At 42.5% G+C, this 18,754-nt stretch overlaps 1 protein-coding gene across 2 annotated transcripts in view; it reads left to right on the top strand.

The window, feature by feature from the left end:
- Positions 1–18,754, top strand: part of JAK1 (Janus kinase 1) — a 124,168-nt gene that overhangs the window by 74,591 nt on the left and 30,823 nt on the right. For both annotated transcript variants that reach the window (XM_045835339.1, XM_045835338.1), the window contains 5 exons: positions 840–963; positions 8,339–8,492; positions 12,288–12,451; positions 14,169–14,508; positions 16,068–16,253. In XM_045835339.1, the coding sequence (XP_045691295.1) occupies positions 840–963; positions 8,339–8,492; positions 12,288–12,451; positions 14,169–14,508; positions 16,068–16,253 (968 nt within the window). The remainder of the gene's footprint in view (positions 1–839; positions 964–8,338; positions 8,493–12,287; positions 12,452–14,168; positions 14,509–16,067; positions 16,254–18,754) is intronic.

Genomic DNA, 18,754 nt, shown 5'->3' on the forward strand with positions numbered 1-18,754 from the left:
CTTCATTTTTGGTTAAATTTACTCTATCTCAGTTTGAGGCCTAGTTGCACATGAAAATATCAGTCATTGTTGATTATTTGCAATCATTTTCCTCCCTTCCTCACCTGCTTTTAGATTACAGGGCTCAGAAGTGAGTGAAAGGGTGTGTTCTGGCTTCATAATCTCCCTTATCTTTTCTGTTCTTCTTGTACTGAGGGAAGCAGTTGGTGTGTGTGGGATGGGGCAGCCCAGGAACTTATTGGACCACCTTTGTTAAGCACATATCTCCTTGTTAGTTGGTAATAAATTTTAATCACTGACAAAAATCACTTTGGTTATATTTATTCTAACACATAATTTCATGTGCTGCTGCCAGGAACAACATGCATGTTTAACGTATAATCACAGTATGTTAGAATTGTTTAAACATTTCCTGTTGGAGACAAATTGGGGACTTCTCAAACTCCAAGCATGTTTCTGACTATGATTAGCAAGGTGAGCATCAGGTGGGGTCTGGGAACCTGTCAGGTGGCCTTTTTGAAGGCAGGATTTAGTAAGATGGTGTTGTAGACATGCTAGTGAGAAATATCATGAGACATCTGTTTTAAAATGTTTTTAATCTGGTTTGCCAGGAGCTATTGTGCATATTCTTGAGGAGCCATGGTTATTAATTATTATGATTAAAACTGCTTGATTGAACATGGTTGGAAGTCTTATTTGCCCTAAGAGGATATGAATGTGACCTAGATTCTTTTTGAATAAGAGAACTTTCTATCTTTGCATAATATGTCATGCATTGGAAATGGATAGGTAAATGTATCTGTCTTCAGTTTTTTGATGTGTTCTTTACTTTCCCCCAGGTATCTCTCCTCTGTGTCACAACCTCTTTGCTCTGTATGATGAGAACACCAAGCTCTGGTATGCTCCAAATCACACCATCGCTGTCGATGACAAGACATCGCTTCGGCTCCATTACCGGATGAGGTAAGTGTGCCTGCCTGGCTTTCTCGTGCAGGGAGGGTGGCAGTTAGCCTGGAGCCCTGAGTCACTTATCAAGAAATAGTGTCATCAGTTTTGTAATTTGTAAGCTTTGTATTTGCTTGGTATGAGAAACAACTTCTTCAGTATTTGGAATACAATTCATGATAATTTGATCACCTTCTTCTGCCACAGTATAGACGTCATTATGATGCAGAGGATAGTTCGAATAGAATTAGTGTCATGTACCAGAGTTTTTCAAGTGGTGAATCATGGTTATGAATTTAATTTAGTGAGTTGTGACCAGAATTTTTTTAAAGGCAAGAATAGATAATAATCAGTATATATACATATCCTAAGAATGTTGTTTTTGAAAACTTTTGTTTGAAATATACATATGCATGTACCAAGCCATCAGGGGATAAAATATATTTCTTAATAAAAATTGCAGCTAAAGGGTTTGAGAAACACTGCTTGAAGTGGTATTCTGGAAATTCTAAGTTGGCTTTGCTCACAAGGGGTGGCTATTTAGATCCACTTTCTGGGGAGTTTTTCTAGTGGGCTGTGAGTTTTCTTCTGGTGGGTGCTTGCCTTTTCTCCCATATCGTTGACCTTGTTACCTGTCATGTAGTCTCCCAGCGGGGCATGGGCGGTTAGTGTTTTGTGGCAGGAGTCTTTTGAGTTTATAGGCATGTTTGTTCTCTACCTACAATCCTCGAGTGTGGTTGTTAGATAGTAGTTAAGCACAAGTTAACAAGTGTATTTAGCAAAGGAGCTTATAAATAGGATGGGTATTCTTTGAAAAGGATCTTAACTAACATAGATGTGATTAAATAAGTAGATTAGTTCAGGCACTGATGGAACTCAGGGACAGGCTAGAAAAGCCCTTGGGGATGCAGAGGTTCTCCACAGTATCTTAGCTGCTGTCTCCTTTGGGAAGTCAGTAAAGTTGTTACCATTCTAGAATGACGTGTATGTTTTCCTCTGTGGAAGCTGAACCGGGTTTACTTTTTTTGATAGTCATTCTGTGACTGACTTTTTCTCTCTGTACTCATCCAAGGCTTCACCTTATGAGGAGGGAGGTATGCCATGTGAGATTCCATGCCCCAGATTTAGGGAAACACTCACCCTACCCAGCTGAACCTTCTGACTATATTTGGATTTGTTTTTCAAAGTGTAATCTTGATTTTGTGGCCTCATGGAGCTGGCTATGTGATCCAGCATTTAAACGTATGCTTGCAGCTCCAGGAGGAAGGGGGCATGCCATTCAGTTCTAGTTCTTGCCCTCTAGGTTTCTCCACTTGGTTTGAAATCTAGAATGGTAAAATTGGGACTTGGAAGAGACCTGAGTTGACCTAATTCAACTCTTCCAACTTTTTAGGAAGAAACCGATGTCCATAAAAGAGAAGTGAGTTTCCTGAAGGTCCCACAACTAGCGGATCATCTTGTTAGTACAGAGCCCTCTTGGAGGCATTTGTTTATGTTGCTTGTGTGAATGTCTCACTATTAGAAGCTGTCTTTGCCTGCTCCCCAGTCTGTTAGCTGCCAGGAAGTGCACTGCTGCTTCATTTTTGGCACCTTGACTTTGTACCTGACATCGCTCTTCAACAGGATATTGCTTTGTTACCACAGGCTCTTTGAACTTGGGGAAAAAAAGATCCCACCCTAAGCTAAAATATTTGCATTACAACAACTACAAAAATTTTGAAACCTCATAATCTCACCACTGAAGAAGGTGTAATACAAAAATAAATGTTAGTGAATATTTCAGTGGACTCTCAGTTCTATTTTGGGAAATAATCCTGTACTTCAATTATAGTTTTCTGTTTTTTGATGATTTTGATAGTTACTGTTTTATAATATATCTTAATTAAGACAAGAATATTCTCTATTTCTTTTTAAGAAAAATTTTTTCTAAATGAATTTCTTTATCCATTAATAAAGTTCTATAGAAACCTGAACTGCATTTGTTGTATAAAACATCTCTACATAAGCTTAGAATATGCGGTCATCTGTAATATAATTTTCTGAACAACTTGCAAGGAAGGCATGTCTCTGATAGGTCTGTCTATCTTTTCCTCCTTCCTTGCTGCATTATTCCTTCATGTCATTCTGAAAAGGAATCTGGGAGCTATCATACTACATTTATATATGTTATTCTTTACTTTTTCCCATTAGCATATTATAATGTTAGGAATTAGTATTTGGCCCAAGTTTGATGACCACCTTCATAGTTAATTTTCAAAAGGATGTAGAATTTCTGTCTTCAATATAATTTTAGTTTTGTCTTACTAGGACAAAATTAGGAAGATGTTGATTTTGGCTGTCACTGCTTTAACTTTTCTTCTGTTTTGTTTTGTATTTTTGGTTCTGTCACCTTATCACATAGAAAGCTGTCAGCTTTTGACTGACTTGGGTGGTTTCTAGAGACCCAGCCTTGTTTTAGGTTCCCTCTGGCCTTGAGTGAGGTGGAGAAGCTGCACATCATCTTTGATCTCATTGTCCTTACACTGTCTGAACATCTTGCCAAAAGACTTCCCAGCCAAAGCGGGTCCTACAGGGCTCAGACAGCAGCCTTGGAGAATGTCCTTGTCAGATGGATTGAAGGTTGCATTCTGCCCAGAGGGAGTGTGTCGGGCCCTTGGCTCTACCAGGTACAAGGACTGCATCTCATAGAGACTCAGTGGCGTGTAGAAGAAGAGGACCATAGCTTGGACTGGTTCAGGGAAAATCTGTCTTCACTGCTTCTCTTCCAAGTAATTTCTCATGCTTGAAATCCTTTTTTCCTTTGTGTTAGGTACTTGGACATAATTGTGCAAGTACAGTTTGTACATATGGTACACAATTCTCATTCTCTCATCAGTATCTTCATGCACTATCAAACAGATTTTACCTGTCCTGCTTGCCAATCTGTCAGAGCCCTACTTTGAACTTTTGTACAATGGAGTGCCAAGCACATGGTAAGCACACAAAAGCTCTTAGCTACTATCTTCATCATCCTGTTTAGACCCTTGTACCTATTGCTTTCCATGCTGAAGTTCAAGTAAATCTCTAGTTACTGTATGAATGACCAGAATGCTCCATTTTGGATTTTCCTCAACAGTCAAAGGAGTTGGCCATGTGTTTGTCTAATTTTCTTTTGCTCCAGTGTCAGAATTTCCTGTGTCTGCTCAGCTGGTGGAGTTGGTTCACCTCTTATTTTCTGCCTGCCCTGGAGAATAGAGCCCAGCCGAGTCCTCTGAACCTGTGCTTGGCTCTGCTCTTGAAGAGCAGGCTCCCTGGCCATGGGAAGCATGATTGCCAGCCTCTTCATCACTGATAGATACAGGCTTCTGTTATAAGTGTCTGGTCCCGTGCCATGTTAGGGACAGTCTTGCAGCTGTGGGTTATACATCATGTGGGCTCTGTGGATATGCGGTACTTTGTGTGTGCAAGTAAGAGACACCAAAGCCCACAGTCACATGTGTAGAATCACTAGCAGTTTAAAAATGTTGAGTTTACTTTTTTTATCCTCACCTGAAGATATGTTTATTGATTTTAGAGAGGGGGGAAGGTGGGAGGGAGGGAAACATCTGTCAGTTGCCTCTCATACAAGCCCTGACCAGGGAATGGAACCTGCAGTCTCTTAGTGTATGGGAAGAGGCTCCAACGAACTGAGTCACCTGATCAGGGCTGATTTTCTTTTTCAAGTAACTTTCTTATCCATTCTTTCCTCTCCATGTTAATTTCTACTCCCTTAATTAGTTCATGATTTGTTGTTAATTGATCCAACAAGCATGTATTTAGCACTTGTTATCTGCCAGGAACTAGGGATTCAGTGGTGAGCAAGAGAGCTGAGGCCCCTACCTCCACAAAGCTCATGGCACTGTTACCATAGCATCTAGTTGTCTCTTGGCCTCGTTCCTTTTTTTCCATGGGGCTGTCTTCCAGGGAGATTCTGCCTCCCGTTAGCTTGCCTTGCGTTCTTTCCCCTGCCTGCTGCATATGGTCAAGGCTCTACAGCCTGGCATTTATTTATTCTGTCCCAATTCCTTCCCCAGCCCTTTCTCCCCTTCCTGCCACATTCCTTGGCAGCAGAGGCCAGCTTCTTCCACCTTGGTGTTCCTTTGGCACCTTATCTGATATCTAGGGACAAGTTATCTATTATGCACAGTGCCTAGGGCTCATGATATTATGAGGGGCCCACAAAAGTGTTTTAATTTCATTTAAAATCAGGAAAATGTTACTATAATCTAGCATGGATTATTTCATCTTTATACTAACACAGGTGTAAAATATAACTTTAATATTTTTTTGTGAAGGAAGGGAAAACTGTATGGGGTCCATGAAAGTCACAGTATAGTCCTATTTATGAGAGGTGCCCCCTTAACATGTTATTTTATTGTTGCTGTTGGAGTTGACTGGTTGCCCTGTGGCTGCATGGACAGGGAACCTCACCAGGGGCAGGGCCTGGCATATGCTAGGTTGTGCAAATGCAGCTCAGTGACAGGTGGTGTAGGTTAATGGCAGCTCTTTTTGAGATGGCAGTTTTATTTGTCGCCTCTCCATACCATGGTGGTTTTTCATGAGCATGTCAAGGGAGAGAGACTCAGGCACCAGCTGAGTCTGTAGCCTAGAGATGGCCTTGATCAGCCTAGCTCTCTCCCTTTCACACCTTCCAGAACTCCCTGTGTTTCTCTCACAGGTGGTAGAGCAAAGTGACAGTTAAGTGAGCAGGCTTGTAGTCTTAGGTCATAGCTTTGGGAACCTCAGTTTTCTTCATCTGTAAATTAGAAACAATGAAATCTACCTTGTATAGTTGCTGTAAGGGTTAAGTAGCATATAGTGCTTTTTAATTTAATTACAATATTACAAGCTGGTGCTTGTAGTAGTATTCACTTATATCTCCTATTTAAAAATTCTATTAATTGCATGGTAAACCATCAATTTAGACAGAAATATGAGAAATAGGAAACACTGCGATATTAACTTTACATCGTGGCTGTTTGATGAAACTATAGATTTTAGAAATGTGCTGGTCAGGATGGAGGCATAGGTAGACATGCTGTGTTTCCTTGCACAACCACAAGAAGGATCATAACTAACCTCAAACCAAAAAATACCTAGAACTGGCAGAAAATTGAACTGTATGGAAGTCCAATAACCAAGAATTTAAAGAAGCCAACTTCATCCAGATGGGTAGAAGGGGCATAGATAGGGAGTTGGGGTGGAGAGGACATGGTGTGGCGTGGAGCAGCAGCAGGGGTGGTGAAATGGGTGGTCCTACATTCATATGTGGTGGATAAAAATATGGAGGGATACCTTGGGAGTGAACGATCCCGGCTGCAGGCCAGACTGTGCAACCCAGGGTTTCATACCAGGAGGACAAAGCCTTACTACTTCTGGCCGTGAAAACCAGTGGTGGTTGAGGCAGTAGAAGAAGTTGCTGGCTTCTCAAGAGAGTCATTTAAAGGGCCCACATGGTCTTAGAATGCATGCAAACATATCCACTCTGGGAATCACCACCAGGGAAAGAGCCAGAAGGGTGCCAGTTGCATATGGGAAGTAGGTAAAGTGACTGGAAATGGGGCGAGTGCCAGGTAAGCCTCCAGAAGCCAGGCAGTGGCATTGTTACCTCTCTGACCCCTCCAGCCCCAGCAGAGCCACAAAGCAGTCAAGTAGGTTGCCTGTCCTGGTGAATACCTGAGGCTCCACCCCTTACAATGTAACAGGTGTGCCAAGACAGGGAGTCAAAGCAGTTCTATCTAGTATATAGAAACAAACACAGGGAGGCTGCTGTGAGGAGACAAAGAAATATGGCCCAAATGAAAGAATAGAACAAAACACCAGAAAAAGAACTAAGCAAAACAGAGATGGCCAGCCTATCAGATGCAGAGTTCAAAACACTGGTGATCAAGATGCTTAGAGAACTCATTGAGAATGGCAAACACTTGACGGAAGAAATGAAGGCTACACTAAGTGAAATGAAGAAAAATCCACAGGGAACCAACAGTGAAGAGAAGGAAGCTGGGGTTCAAATCAATGATTTGGACCAGAAGGAAGAAATAAACATTCAACCAGAACAGAATGAAGAAACAAAAACTCACAAAACCAAGGAGTCAATAAGATGACTCTGGGACATTTCCAAAAGTGCCAACCTGCAAATCATAGGAATGCCAGAAAGAGAAGAGGAAGAGCAAGAAATTGAAGACTTATTTGAAAAAATAATGAAAGAAAACTTCCCTAATTTGGCAAAGGAAATAGACATACAAATCCAGGAAGCACAGAGAGTCCCAAAGAAGTTAGACCCAAAGAAGACTACACCAACATACATCAATATTAAAATGTCAATGGTTAAAGATAAAGAATCTTAAAAGCAGCAAGAAAAAACAGAGAGTTACCAACAAAGATGTTCCCATGAGATTATCAGCTGATTTCTCAAAAGAAACCTTGGAGTCAAGAAGGGGCTGGTAACAAGTATTCAAAGTCATGAAAAGCAAGGACCTACAACCAAGATTACTCTATCCAGCAAAGCTATCATTTAGAATAGAAGGGCAGATAAAGTGCTTCCCAGACAAGGTAAAGCTAGAGGAGTTCATCGTCACAAGCCATTATTACATGAAATGTTAAAGGGACTTATTTGAGAAAAAGATCAAAACTATGAACAGTAAAATGACAACAAACTCACAACTATCAACAGCTGAATCTAAAAAAATTAAGCAAACAACTAGAACAGTAACAGAATTACAGACATGGAGATCACATGGAGGGTTATTGGCTGGAGGAGGAAGAAGGAGGAGAATGGGAGAAAAGGTGCAGGGATTAAGAAGCATAATGGGAAGATACAAAATAGACAGGGGGAGGTTAAGAATAATACAGGAAATAGAGAAACCAAAGAACTTGTATGTAAAACCCATGGACATGAACTAAGAGGGGGGGTGATTTCTGGAGGCAGTTTTTTAAATATACTTAAGAAAAAAGAAAAATAAATCCTCAAAGATTTCAGAAATGTTAAAGAGTGAATGAAATGTATTGGATTCAAGGCAGGATGGCATTATTAAAGGCAAAGGGAGTTTTTGGGCTAGCATCTACTTCAGTCAGCAGCGTTTCCTATTTAGGAAGACACAGTGAGAAGGAGCTGTGTCTGTGATCTTAAAGAAGTTACTTTATCTCCCTGAGTCATAGACGGGGCCATAGACTGGCAGGGCACTTTTCACTGAGTGTTTTAAGACTGAAAAGAGAAGGACCTCATAAGCAAAGTACTACAGATGAAAGGTCTGTCTCTTTGCCTCTCTGGGAAGGTTAGCCTCCGGCACTGATAACTCCAGGTCGAACCAGGACACTTCTCCCACACATTTGAAGGTCACTGTTCCCACAATTGACATATTTTCCTGGGTTCCAGGTTTTATTTTACCAACTGGCATGGGACCAATGATAATGAGCAGTCGGTATGGCGACATTCTCCAAAGAAGCAGAAAAATGGCTACGAGAAAAAAAAAGTTCCTGATGCAACCCCTCTCCTTGACGCCAGCTCTCTGGAATATCTGTTTGCTCAGGTAAGAAGTTTGGGGCCAGGAGGTCCTGGAGTTCATGGGATAGATGAGGCATTGTAGGGTTCAGATTTCCTGGTGCCGCTGGACTTGGGGTTAGCTAGGATGCTTCATGGTCTCTTTTGTGTGCAGTTCTTGCCACCCATGGACTTGCCCCAGGTGAGGATGAGGAAGGCTGTTCCAGGGGACTGTTTACCCCAGTTGTGGGTTTTCCAGGCTTCACTTCCCCATTCCTTTCTTTTCCCCTTCACCTCCTACCATCTTACTTCTCATCTTCCCCCTCTTACTTCTTATCCCCCCCATCTTACTTCTCATCTTACTTCCCCTCTTCCCATGGAGAGAGGGGAGGGGAGCCGTAAGCAAGGGAAAGTGTAGTTCAATGGGGCTAACGAAGAGGTGGCCACTCTGAGTCACAGGGGTGACAGAAAGATTAAGCACTACAAAAAAGCCAGGGGAGCAGTTAGAGTCATCTAAATCACATTACCCTGAGATAGTGCGCGCGCGCGCACACACACACACACACACACACACACACACACACACCAATTTTGTTTATGTTTTCTGATTTCACCATACAGATATGTATTATGCACTATGTATTTTTTGAAAACATCTTATTGTTTATATCATTTTATAAATTGCTTTTTTATTCAGTTTAACGGTGGTCCTTCAAATGCCAATTTAAAATATAGATCTTCATTATTTTAATGACTTCATAATAATCTGTTTATTCAACAAATAATTCCCGAGTGCCCATGTACTCTTTGCTGCAGATACTGTGAACAAGACAGACATGGTTTCTGCAGTGTCAGACGCACAGTCAGAGCAGGCAAACAGAAAACCAGCCAGCAAATAAAAACACACAGGTATACACTGGAAGTTGTGAGAAATGCTCTGAAGGGGAAAGGTATTGTGACAGAGAATATGGAGAGGGGTGTGCCTGGGGAGACCTAAATTACAATTGTTTGATCAGAAAAGGCCTCTCCAAAGAATAAAGAGTCAGCATTTCTGAGGGAGGAATGGGGAAAGAATTTCTTCTATGAAGAGCAGAGCTTTTAACAGCAGCACAACTGACCTTTTGGGCTGGATAATTTTTTGTGGCAAGGGACTGCACTCTCTTGTAGGGTATTTACACACACTCTGGGCCTCCACTTACGAGATGCTAGTAGCACCATCCTCCCAGTCCTGATGATCAAAAATGTCTCCAGACATTGCCAGATATCCCCTCAGGGGCAAAATGTCTCCTGTTGAAAACACCTGATATAGAGGGGACAGGATGTGGGAAGACCCTGAAGTAGGTAAGCCCTGAGAGGACAGTCAGGAGGGTGATGGGAAGGAGACAGGCGAGACAGACCAGGGCAGACGACATAGAACCTTGTATGAGGTGGCAAGGGGTCTTGTATTCACCCATCCTAAATGGGGTGAAAGCTATTTGGAGGGTTTGATTTGATTTACAGTGGAAGTCAAGGGTGATTCTTCTTGGTATATGGAAGTGAACTATGCTGCAGCCAAGAGTACACTTCAGCTGAAAAGGAGCTGTAATTGGTCCAGGCAAGAGAACAGGCTGGTTTTACATTAGTGCATAACAGTGGAATTGGAGAAAAATGGATGGGTCTCTGCTTACTTTTGGAGGTAAAATGACTGTGTTTTACTGATGGGTTGGATATGGAAGGGGAGGGAACTGGAAGAATCAAAGATGATTTGAGATTTCGGTTTTGGGCAGTGTTTGATGGATACAGGGAAGGCTGAGAGGAACAGGTTGGAGAAGTGGTGGGAATTAGGTGTCTCCTTTTGGAGATGCCTGTGAGGCACACAGGTGGAGATTTTGGGTAGGAAGTTGAGTATGACGAGCAGGAATCCATAGGAGAACATCATTTACTTAACTGGTGTCTTGTTCCTGGGCATTTTTTTTTTCACATTTTCCCTGCTGTGCCATCACTGTTAGAGGCTATCTGAGCAATCTCATGCACATGCTTATGTGTCGGGTGTTGTTACTTCCTTAGGACCTACTTTCGTATACGTAACAATGTGTCACAGTGACATCCCGCTACATGGCTTTCATTCCCTGCCCCATGCGTACAACAGAGAAATGCGCAGCCCTGGGCAAAACTGTTGAAAAAATGAACTGACCATTTTCAGATAGGTATTTTGAAATCGGCCTCCCAGTTGTGTATATTCATACCTGAGATTTATACTTTTACCTTGGGGGTGTAAGAGGAAGTATAAAGGAAGAGTGTGGCATGTGTTAGGAGTAAAGTCTTGCACTAGAACCTGACCTGAAAGGTCAGATTCCAGAATGAGGTTTACAGTGATATTCACAGAGAAATCACAGCCAAACAAATTAGTTTTGGCTCCTGTTCCGCTCTTCGCATGATGCTGGCAGAGGTGATTGTCATTGGTCCTCAGTAGTTTACGGAAGTGATCAGTGTCCTGCTCTTACCTGAGAGAGAGAGAAGTAGTCCTGTCTTGGAAAGAAGGGGAACTGCAGTGGTGAGAACCCTCCATCCAAACCCACTGAAGTCAAGTCCCTTCAGGGAAAGTGAGTGGCTTACTTATGCGGGAACACCACCTCCAAACATTATGTCTGCCTCTGCTCAAGCCAGAGAAAGGCTAAAGCTTCCCGGTCCTGAGAGTACTGTGTGTGCTGAGTGGTAAAGACTGAGTGTGGCCATGGCACAGTGTGGACGAACTGCAGCCCTGGAGTTACATGTAAGTCTGACTGCTACTCACTAGGGCCCTGGCCTCCGTGCCATGCTACCTTTTTACTTGGCTCTGTTTTTGATAACTACCTGATGTTCTGTATTTCACTTTGTTTCTCCTTTCTTCTTAGAATGGAATCTCCATGAGGTCAGCAATGTAGTTTAGTTTACTGCTATATCCGTACAGCTAACCTAACATCTGACCTATAATTGGTTTTCAGTATTCAGTAATTACAAAATGAATGAATGGAGTTATTTAACCTTTGGTCCCTTAGATTCCTTATTTGTTAGGTAGAGATGCTGATGTTAGCATGTGCCTCACAGGGCTGTTGTGAAGTTTAAATGAAATAGTAAATGAGGAACCTAGCATGTGTCTAGCACTGAGGTTAGAGTTTGATAAAAGGGAGCTGGCATTGACATTGTCTTGATTACCCTGGACAAGGCAGGTGGTAGGTCCTGCTTTTTTGTTTTGTTTTTTGTTTTTGAAGCCCTCATCGGCTTTTGGAATACTGGGCACCCCCCAACAATGAGGGGGTATATTTTGGTGATACATTTCACTACTGGAAACAAAACAGCAGATGTTGAAAAAACTTAACAGGTGGTAGTGAGACATCGTAGAATGCGGATTCCTTCCTGTTTCTCTAAATATGCAGCAGGGTGGAGAATGGTGCTCAGTCAGTCCTATACCCAGTTCCTAGATGGGGATATCTCAGTACATGTTTGTGGAATTAGTGAACAATCATACCCCAGCCAGCTTCCCTTGCCCAGCTGCAGCCCAAGCCTGGTACACGCTACTGTTCACCATTTATGTGGTAAGCCCCCCAAAGGGGCTTCATGTGTTCATACTGTTCACCAAGATTTAACATGTGTTCAGTCATTATTTGTTAAATGAGTGAATTAATCTGGGGGAACATCCCCTAAGCCCCTCCATACCCAGCTCTCGAGAAAGAGCTGGGTGTCAGAGAAACTGTCAGTCTTGTTTGTCTCTTTGCTGGGTAGCAAGCACCTCCTTGTGTGGAGAACCTTCTTCTCAAAATCAGAAACATGGGTGGACTCTTGAAACCTAAGTGGTGGTTCGTTTCTTCTCACCTCTGCTCTAAAGGGACAGTACGATTTGGTCAAATGCCTGGCTCCCATTCGAGACCCGAAGACTGAGCAGGATGGGCACGACATCGAGAACGAGTGTCTGGGCATGGCCGTCCTGGCCATCTCCCACTATGCCATGATGAAGAAGATGCAGCTGCCAGAACTCCCCAAGGACATCAGGTGAACCTTTATTCTGGCTGAAGAATTGATTGTGGGGATGCTGTTATTTTTATAGGTTCTTGCACATCTCAGTTTAATCACTGCCAACTTTTGGCTGACCCCTCCTTTCTGCAGAGTAGACCTTTTTTTAGAATGTCTATAAAAGGTAGCACAATTATGATTGTGTCCTGATTTTAAATGTTGGTTGATGACCCCAGAAATTCGTACTAGGGTGAATGTTCTTGGCTGGGGATGCCAATCAAATTAGTGGCCCCTATGCCCTCCCCTTTCCTCTCTGCCCATGGTAGGCATTGCCATCTGCACTTTTTCCTTTTGTCCCATCTTAAAATCCTTCTTAGTATAGCTCTGCAGGTAGCTCCTACCATCCCTGGCCTGAACTGGAGTTCCCTAGAGAGCTGTTAATTTTGGTGGGAAGGATGATCAACTGTTATCTTAAGGAAATTATATTTACTTAAAATATCCATTGTGATCAAGTCTTTGTGAAGAAACATTCAGTTTGTGTAATTTCCATGCACCTACGAAATACAATCTTTTCTCAGTTAACTGTTGATGATTGTCATAAATGAAGACTATCTCATTTTGAAGAGGAAATTATATGTAGCTGTAATATTTGTGATAGGTGGCATATATCTTCTCATAAGGTTACTTCTTGTATCTGCGTGTATCTCCTCTGCCCTTGACCAAAGTCTGGAGCAGATCATGGGCTGCTCCTCAGGAATGCAGGGACTGATTAGATACATGCTGTATTGCTACTTTCTCTCTCCCTTTTTTTCGGTGGCTTTGGCTCTGGGCACCTCCTATTTTTTCAACAGGCTAACAGCCCTCCTCTAATCTTCCCCTCCATTACATTAACCTAAATACACACACACACACACACACACACACACACACACACGAATGAGATATTTGTTGGGGATAAATTCCCAACATCAAAATTTGCACTGTTTTGCAACCATTCATGCAGGGATTACCCTGTGTCGGGCGCTGTCTTGGCCTGTGAGTGACAGGCACACTGGTCTTCCCAGTCGGCTGGCCCCAGTGGAGATGTTCTTTCTTTCATGGGTTTTCTTACTCTCTTTAATACTGGCTCCTGCTCTAGCAGTCTGAGATTCTGTTAATCATAGGGACTTTCCCCTTAAGCCCCCCGATGGATAATAATTCTTCAGATTGTTTATTGGGACATTTCACAAAGGAAACATTAAGTCTTTTGTATTTAATTAGCTTTTATGTCTTTTGCCCATATCTAATAAAAACAATATGCGATCTTTATAGAAAAATTATAAACAGACATACAAGTAGAACATACAGTGCACCTATAATCACTCTTGGCACCTTTCAGACCACTTACGAGCTAAGGCTGAATCACAGTGTCAGTGTGTTCATGTGAATGACGTTCACAGGAACAGTGACACTAGCCAGCAAAAACATAGGTGAGTCAGTTTGGCTGCCTACCTTTGCAATTCATAGAATTAGATGATATCATAGGAATTCCTATCTCAGTAAAATCTGAGGCACATGTACTTGTCTACACTCTTTCAGTCCCTGTTGACCCCTCCCTCCTCTCCTAACGGTTATCCTCCTCGGTGTTGTCCCATCTCACTGAGCCTCTCTCACCCAGCAACACATGGAGGGAAGATGCACAGACTGAGCTTTGTTTCTAAACTGTTCTTTGCTAACCTCTTCGTGAAAAAAGATTCATTTTTTAATTTTCTTTTAGCTACAAGCGATATATTCCAGAAACGCTGAATAAGTCCATCAGACAGAGGAACCTTCTTACCAGGATGCGGATAAATAATGTTTTCAAGGATTTCCTAAAGGAATTTAACAACAAGACCATTTGTGACAGCAGCGTGTCCACGCATGACCTGAAGGTGAAATACCTGGCCACCTTGGAAACGTTGACAAAACATTATGGTGCTGAAATATTCGAGACTTCCATGTTACTGATTTCATCAGAAAATGAGATGAACTGGTTTCACCCAAATGACAGTGGGAATGTTCTCTATGAAGTGATGGTGACTGGAAACCTTGGAATCCAGTGGAGGCAGAAACCAAATGTAAGTGGTGTAGGTGGCTGGTCGAAGCAGAGCACCCTGGGCCACAAGGTGTGTTCTGTGAGTCCCACCGCAAATTCCTGTTTGTGTGCCCATCACCCCTGTCGGTGGAGTTCGTGGAGGGTGGGGGTCATGTGGCATTCATCTTCTACTGCATCCATGTACCAGTAGATCTAAATAAACAGTTATTAAGTTTTATAGGGAAATAGAGAAATATAACATATAATATGGGATAATATAACAACAGCAGACATTTCCTGAGTGCGCACCATGCCGAGTACTTTTCAAAGCATTTTACGTGTATTGACACATTTATTCCTTAAAAACAAAACAAAACAAAACAAAACCCAAAAACCTTTCTGGGGAGCACTGCCCTTATCTCTGTTTCATAGATGAACACACAGAGGCACAGAGAAGTTAGGAAACTCATACAGGGTCATAACTAAGTGATTATACCAAGAATTGAACTTAGGCCTCTGGCTCCTATGAAATAGGATAATTGATTTTTTTAATTTGAAGCTTCTTTTTGAGGTGTTTGTTGAATGAGGTAATAGAGCAGAGTGGTTTCAAAGCATGGATTTTAAACCTAAATAGACCTGTTGAAATCCTAGCTTCACTATTCGTAGTTACCTGGCATTGGGAGGCTTACTTCACCTATATTAGCCACATATTTATCAGTAAAATGTATCTACATGATAGGGTTGTTGAGAGAACTAAATGTCATTTAGCACAGAGCCTGGCATGTAATAAATGCTCAGTTAATTATTATAGCTGCTATCGTCGTCATCATCATCATCATCGTTGTAAATAATAATATTGAAGGTGAGATTCATTTCTCTTGTTTCATTCTCTTGCTTAAGTAACAATGCCTAACATTTAACTGAGTGCCTGCTATGTAGTTGGTACTCTGTCAATAAGAACTTACCTGATACTCAAAGCACATTGCAAAGGTGTAAGATCTCTGCTTCATGGATCAGGAAGTGGAGGTACAAAGAGGTGAACTATCTAGTTAAGTAACTTGCAGAGGTGGGATCTTAACCCAGATCTCTAGTCTGCAGGAAATACTTAAACTTGTGCAGACCTCTTTGACCCCTGTATTATTCAAGCATGAGATCTACACCTTCTGTTGAAAATCTTCACTTGAATGTTGTTATGAAATCAAGAAAGCCCATGTTCTGTCCAGTCATGTATGGGAAGAGCATGTCCCCTGCCTGCGTTGAAGCACACGTGAGTCCAGAAGCAAGGGGACATGACTGTAGATGCACGTCTGGCGTGCAGTTATTTGCCTTTCTGAGTTTGCTTGTACGTCATAGATTATGGAAAGTGTTTAGTCGTGTGTTCTTTGGTCTCCTCCAGGCGTAAGACTCCAGTATTCCTTGATAGGACCCGAGCCTGTGATCCTAAGCCCATGGCGCCACCTCTCCCAATTCCCCCGCAGATCCAGGCACGCTGGTTTTCTCCTCCTTGGATGCAGGCTTTGCAGTGGTTTCCCAGAATTGACCTTCTACTAGTGGAAATGAGGAAGTCAATTCAACTCTTGTCACTTTTTTGCATGTTGTCAGGTTGTTCCTGTTGAAAAGGAAAAAAATAAACTGAAACGGAAAAAACTGGAAAACAAACACAAGAAGGATGAGGAGAAAAACAAAATCCGGGAAGAGTGGAACAATTTTTCTTACTTTCCTGAAATCACTCATATTGTAATCAAGGAGTCTGTGGTCAGCATTAATAAGCAGGACAACAAAAAAATGGTAAGTGTGCACCAGAAGCTACTCGGTCTGGGTCTGGTGGTGAGAGAGGGCTTGGCTGGGGGCAGTTACGCAGCACATGTTTTTCAGGGTTCCTGTCCTGAAGAAAAAACCTGATGACTATCTTATTTAAGCCAAAAAGTTCCTATTGCTGACATTGGCGTTATCAGTAGTCAGTTGTTACACCTGTTACATTCCAGGGCCTTTTTCGGTCTTGCAAATGTGTATCTGTTTCAGCATTTGCTGCCCTCCCAAAGATATTTCAGCATCATTATTTAATTCACAAAAATTAGTGGATTTAAAGAAAAAGAGCAGTGAGTGTCAGCGTGTTTCCCCCAGGCCTCCTGTGTGGTCTCTCTGCAGAGTTGGTGGGTCATCGGGAGCGAGGTTGGTGGGAAGCCCCACTTTGCACTTCAGCAGACTGTGAAGCCTGTGGCTGTGTCCACAGCGGCGGCCGTGCTCATCATGGTGTCAGGCACACCCAAGTGACTCTTGGACAGAGGAAGTCTGCTCAGTCTCACTTCCTCTCTTTTGGTGTCACTGGAGGACATAATCTAGACAGGCAGGCCAGTTTGGCAGGGGAAGTGGGAGCCCTGCCAAAATATACACGCTTGTGTCAGGGAAGTCACGGCTGATGAGATGTGGGAGAGCAGGCCCGAGAGGCAGGGTATGCTCGCCATGTGAGGGTGGTCAGCACTCGGAGACACCACGTTCTGCCAGAGATTTGGCAAACAGTGCTGGGAAGAATCTGGTGATACGGTTTAGGACAGACAGTTACCTGTTCACATGCAGAGTAACTTACCCTTTCGGTGTTTCTTTCGGAAAGCAGTTTGGCTACATGTACTGGAACTCTTGAAATATTGATGTATCCCTCTGTTCACGCGCCTAGGGATCTTGTCTCCAGAAACGGTGAGATGCAGGCAGGGGTCTGTGAACACAAATACTTATTCCAACAGCATTTACAGTATCAAAATACTGAATATAGCGTAAATATACAATAGAAGAAGGGGAAAATAAATCACCCAAGTAGTAGAATGTTATATAAATACATTGCTGAATTTTTTAAATAATCTGAAAAAATGCTTTATAAATGGAAGAGTGCAGATTATAAAATACTACCTATAGAATCATACCAGTTTTGTTCAAAAAATCTTTGAAAAGGTATGTTTATACCTACACATGATCTCAGAAAAATAATATTATCAGTTATTATTTAGAGTGGGATTGTGAGTGATTTTAATTTTCTTACCCCCCTTTTTAAAACAATAAACATACATTAATTTCATCAGAAAACCATGATTAAAAATAAAGTGAAGGGAGAAGTATAAGAATCCAAATAGATGTTAGTGGGAAGATGGAAAAATGGAAGAAGAACATAACAATAAACGTTACTTAGTCAGCACATCACAGGCGTCAGGCCGTGCTGCAGTGCTGTGTCCCCATTATCTCAGTCCATACCAGCCCTTCAGAGGTAGGACTTGTGGCTCCATTTCCAGTGGGGGATCTGTGGCTGTGGAGAGGAGTGGAGACCTGCATGGGGTCACGGAGTGAGCGAGGGTCAGCTCTGCCTGTTCTGTGTGGGTCTCCGAGGCGCTCTCCCTCCCAGAGATTATGCAGTGGGGGGGCAGGCTGGCACGTCTATAACCTGGCTCTTCGACAGGGCCAGACCCTGCAAGCGTGTGGCAGAGGAGAAGCAGCCAGCTGGTATGGTTTTTGTGAGCCCGCCCCTGTCCTGTCCTGGCTGACAGAGTCAAGTCTGGCACCCAGTTGGTACATCTGTCATTTCAGTCGGAGCTCTCTTGGCCCACATGGGCCAGTGACTCTGTGCTAAGCTACAGTGCTGTGTGGGGAGCAGGAGGAAGTTGGGGAAAAAATAAATACTTGACTCCCCCCATTACTTTATTTCTGTATACAAACATTTGCTCTTACAGCATGCCAGGCACTTCCTATTTTAAACACTTTACAAATGTTGGCTGTTTTTCTTTTCATATTGACCCTGTGAGGTGGATATATGATTATCCCCATTATACAGAGGAGGAAACTGAGGCATAAAAGGTTAAGTAGCTTACGCATGGTCACACAGCTCTTAGGCTAAACCATTTGATATTACCAATATTTGACAACTTTTGACCTATAAAAATGATAATTACATATGCTTAAACATAAAAGCAAGTGGATGGAGATACTGAGACTTGAACCCACATGAACTTGCTCCAAAACCTGCAGGTCTGTGCAATGCTTTCTCTTTTTTCTCTCACTTGCATCCTTCACAGCCAAGGGCTTTCCAACCTGGTTTTCAGGAAAGCAAGATACTAGCATGTTATAAAATTATGTCTTGATTTATCTCCTCTCTGCATGTCCTTGATGCCTCCCATTTCCATTCACACTTCCCTCTCAGGGAACTGGAGTGCTGATGTGGTCTCTCTCATGTGACTGGATGAAGGACTACCCAAACCAGACCATTCTGGATTTGCTTTTTGGGCATCTGCAGGTGGATGCCAGGT

The sequence above is a fragment of the Phyllostomus hastatus genome, unplaced genomic scaffold (genome assembly GCF_019186645.2).
Source record: "Phyllostomus hastatus isolate PE091 unplaced genomic scaffold, TTU_PhHast_1.1 phas_contig_209, whole genome shotgun sequence".
Taxonomy (NCBI): Eukaryota; Metazoa; Chordata; class Mammalia; order Chiroptera; family Phyllostomidae; genus Phyllostomus; species Phyllostomus hastatus.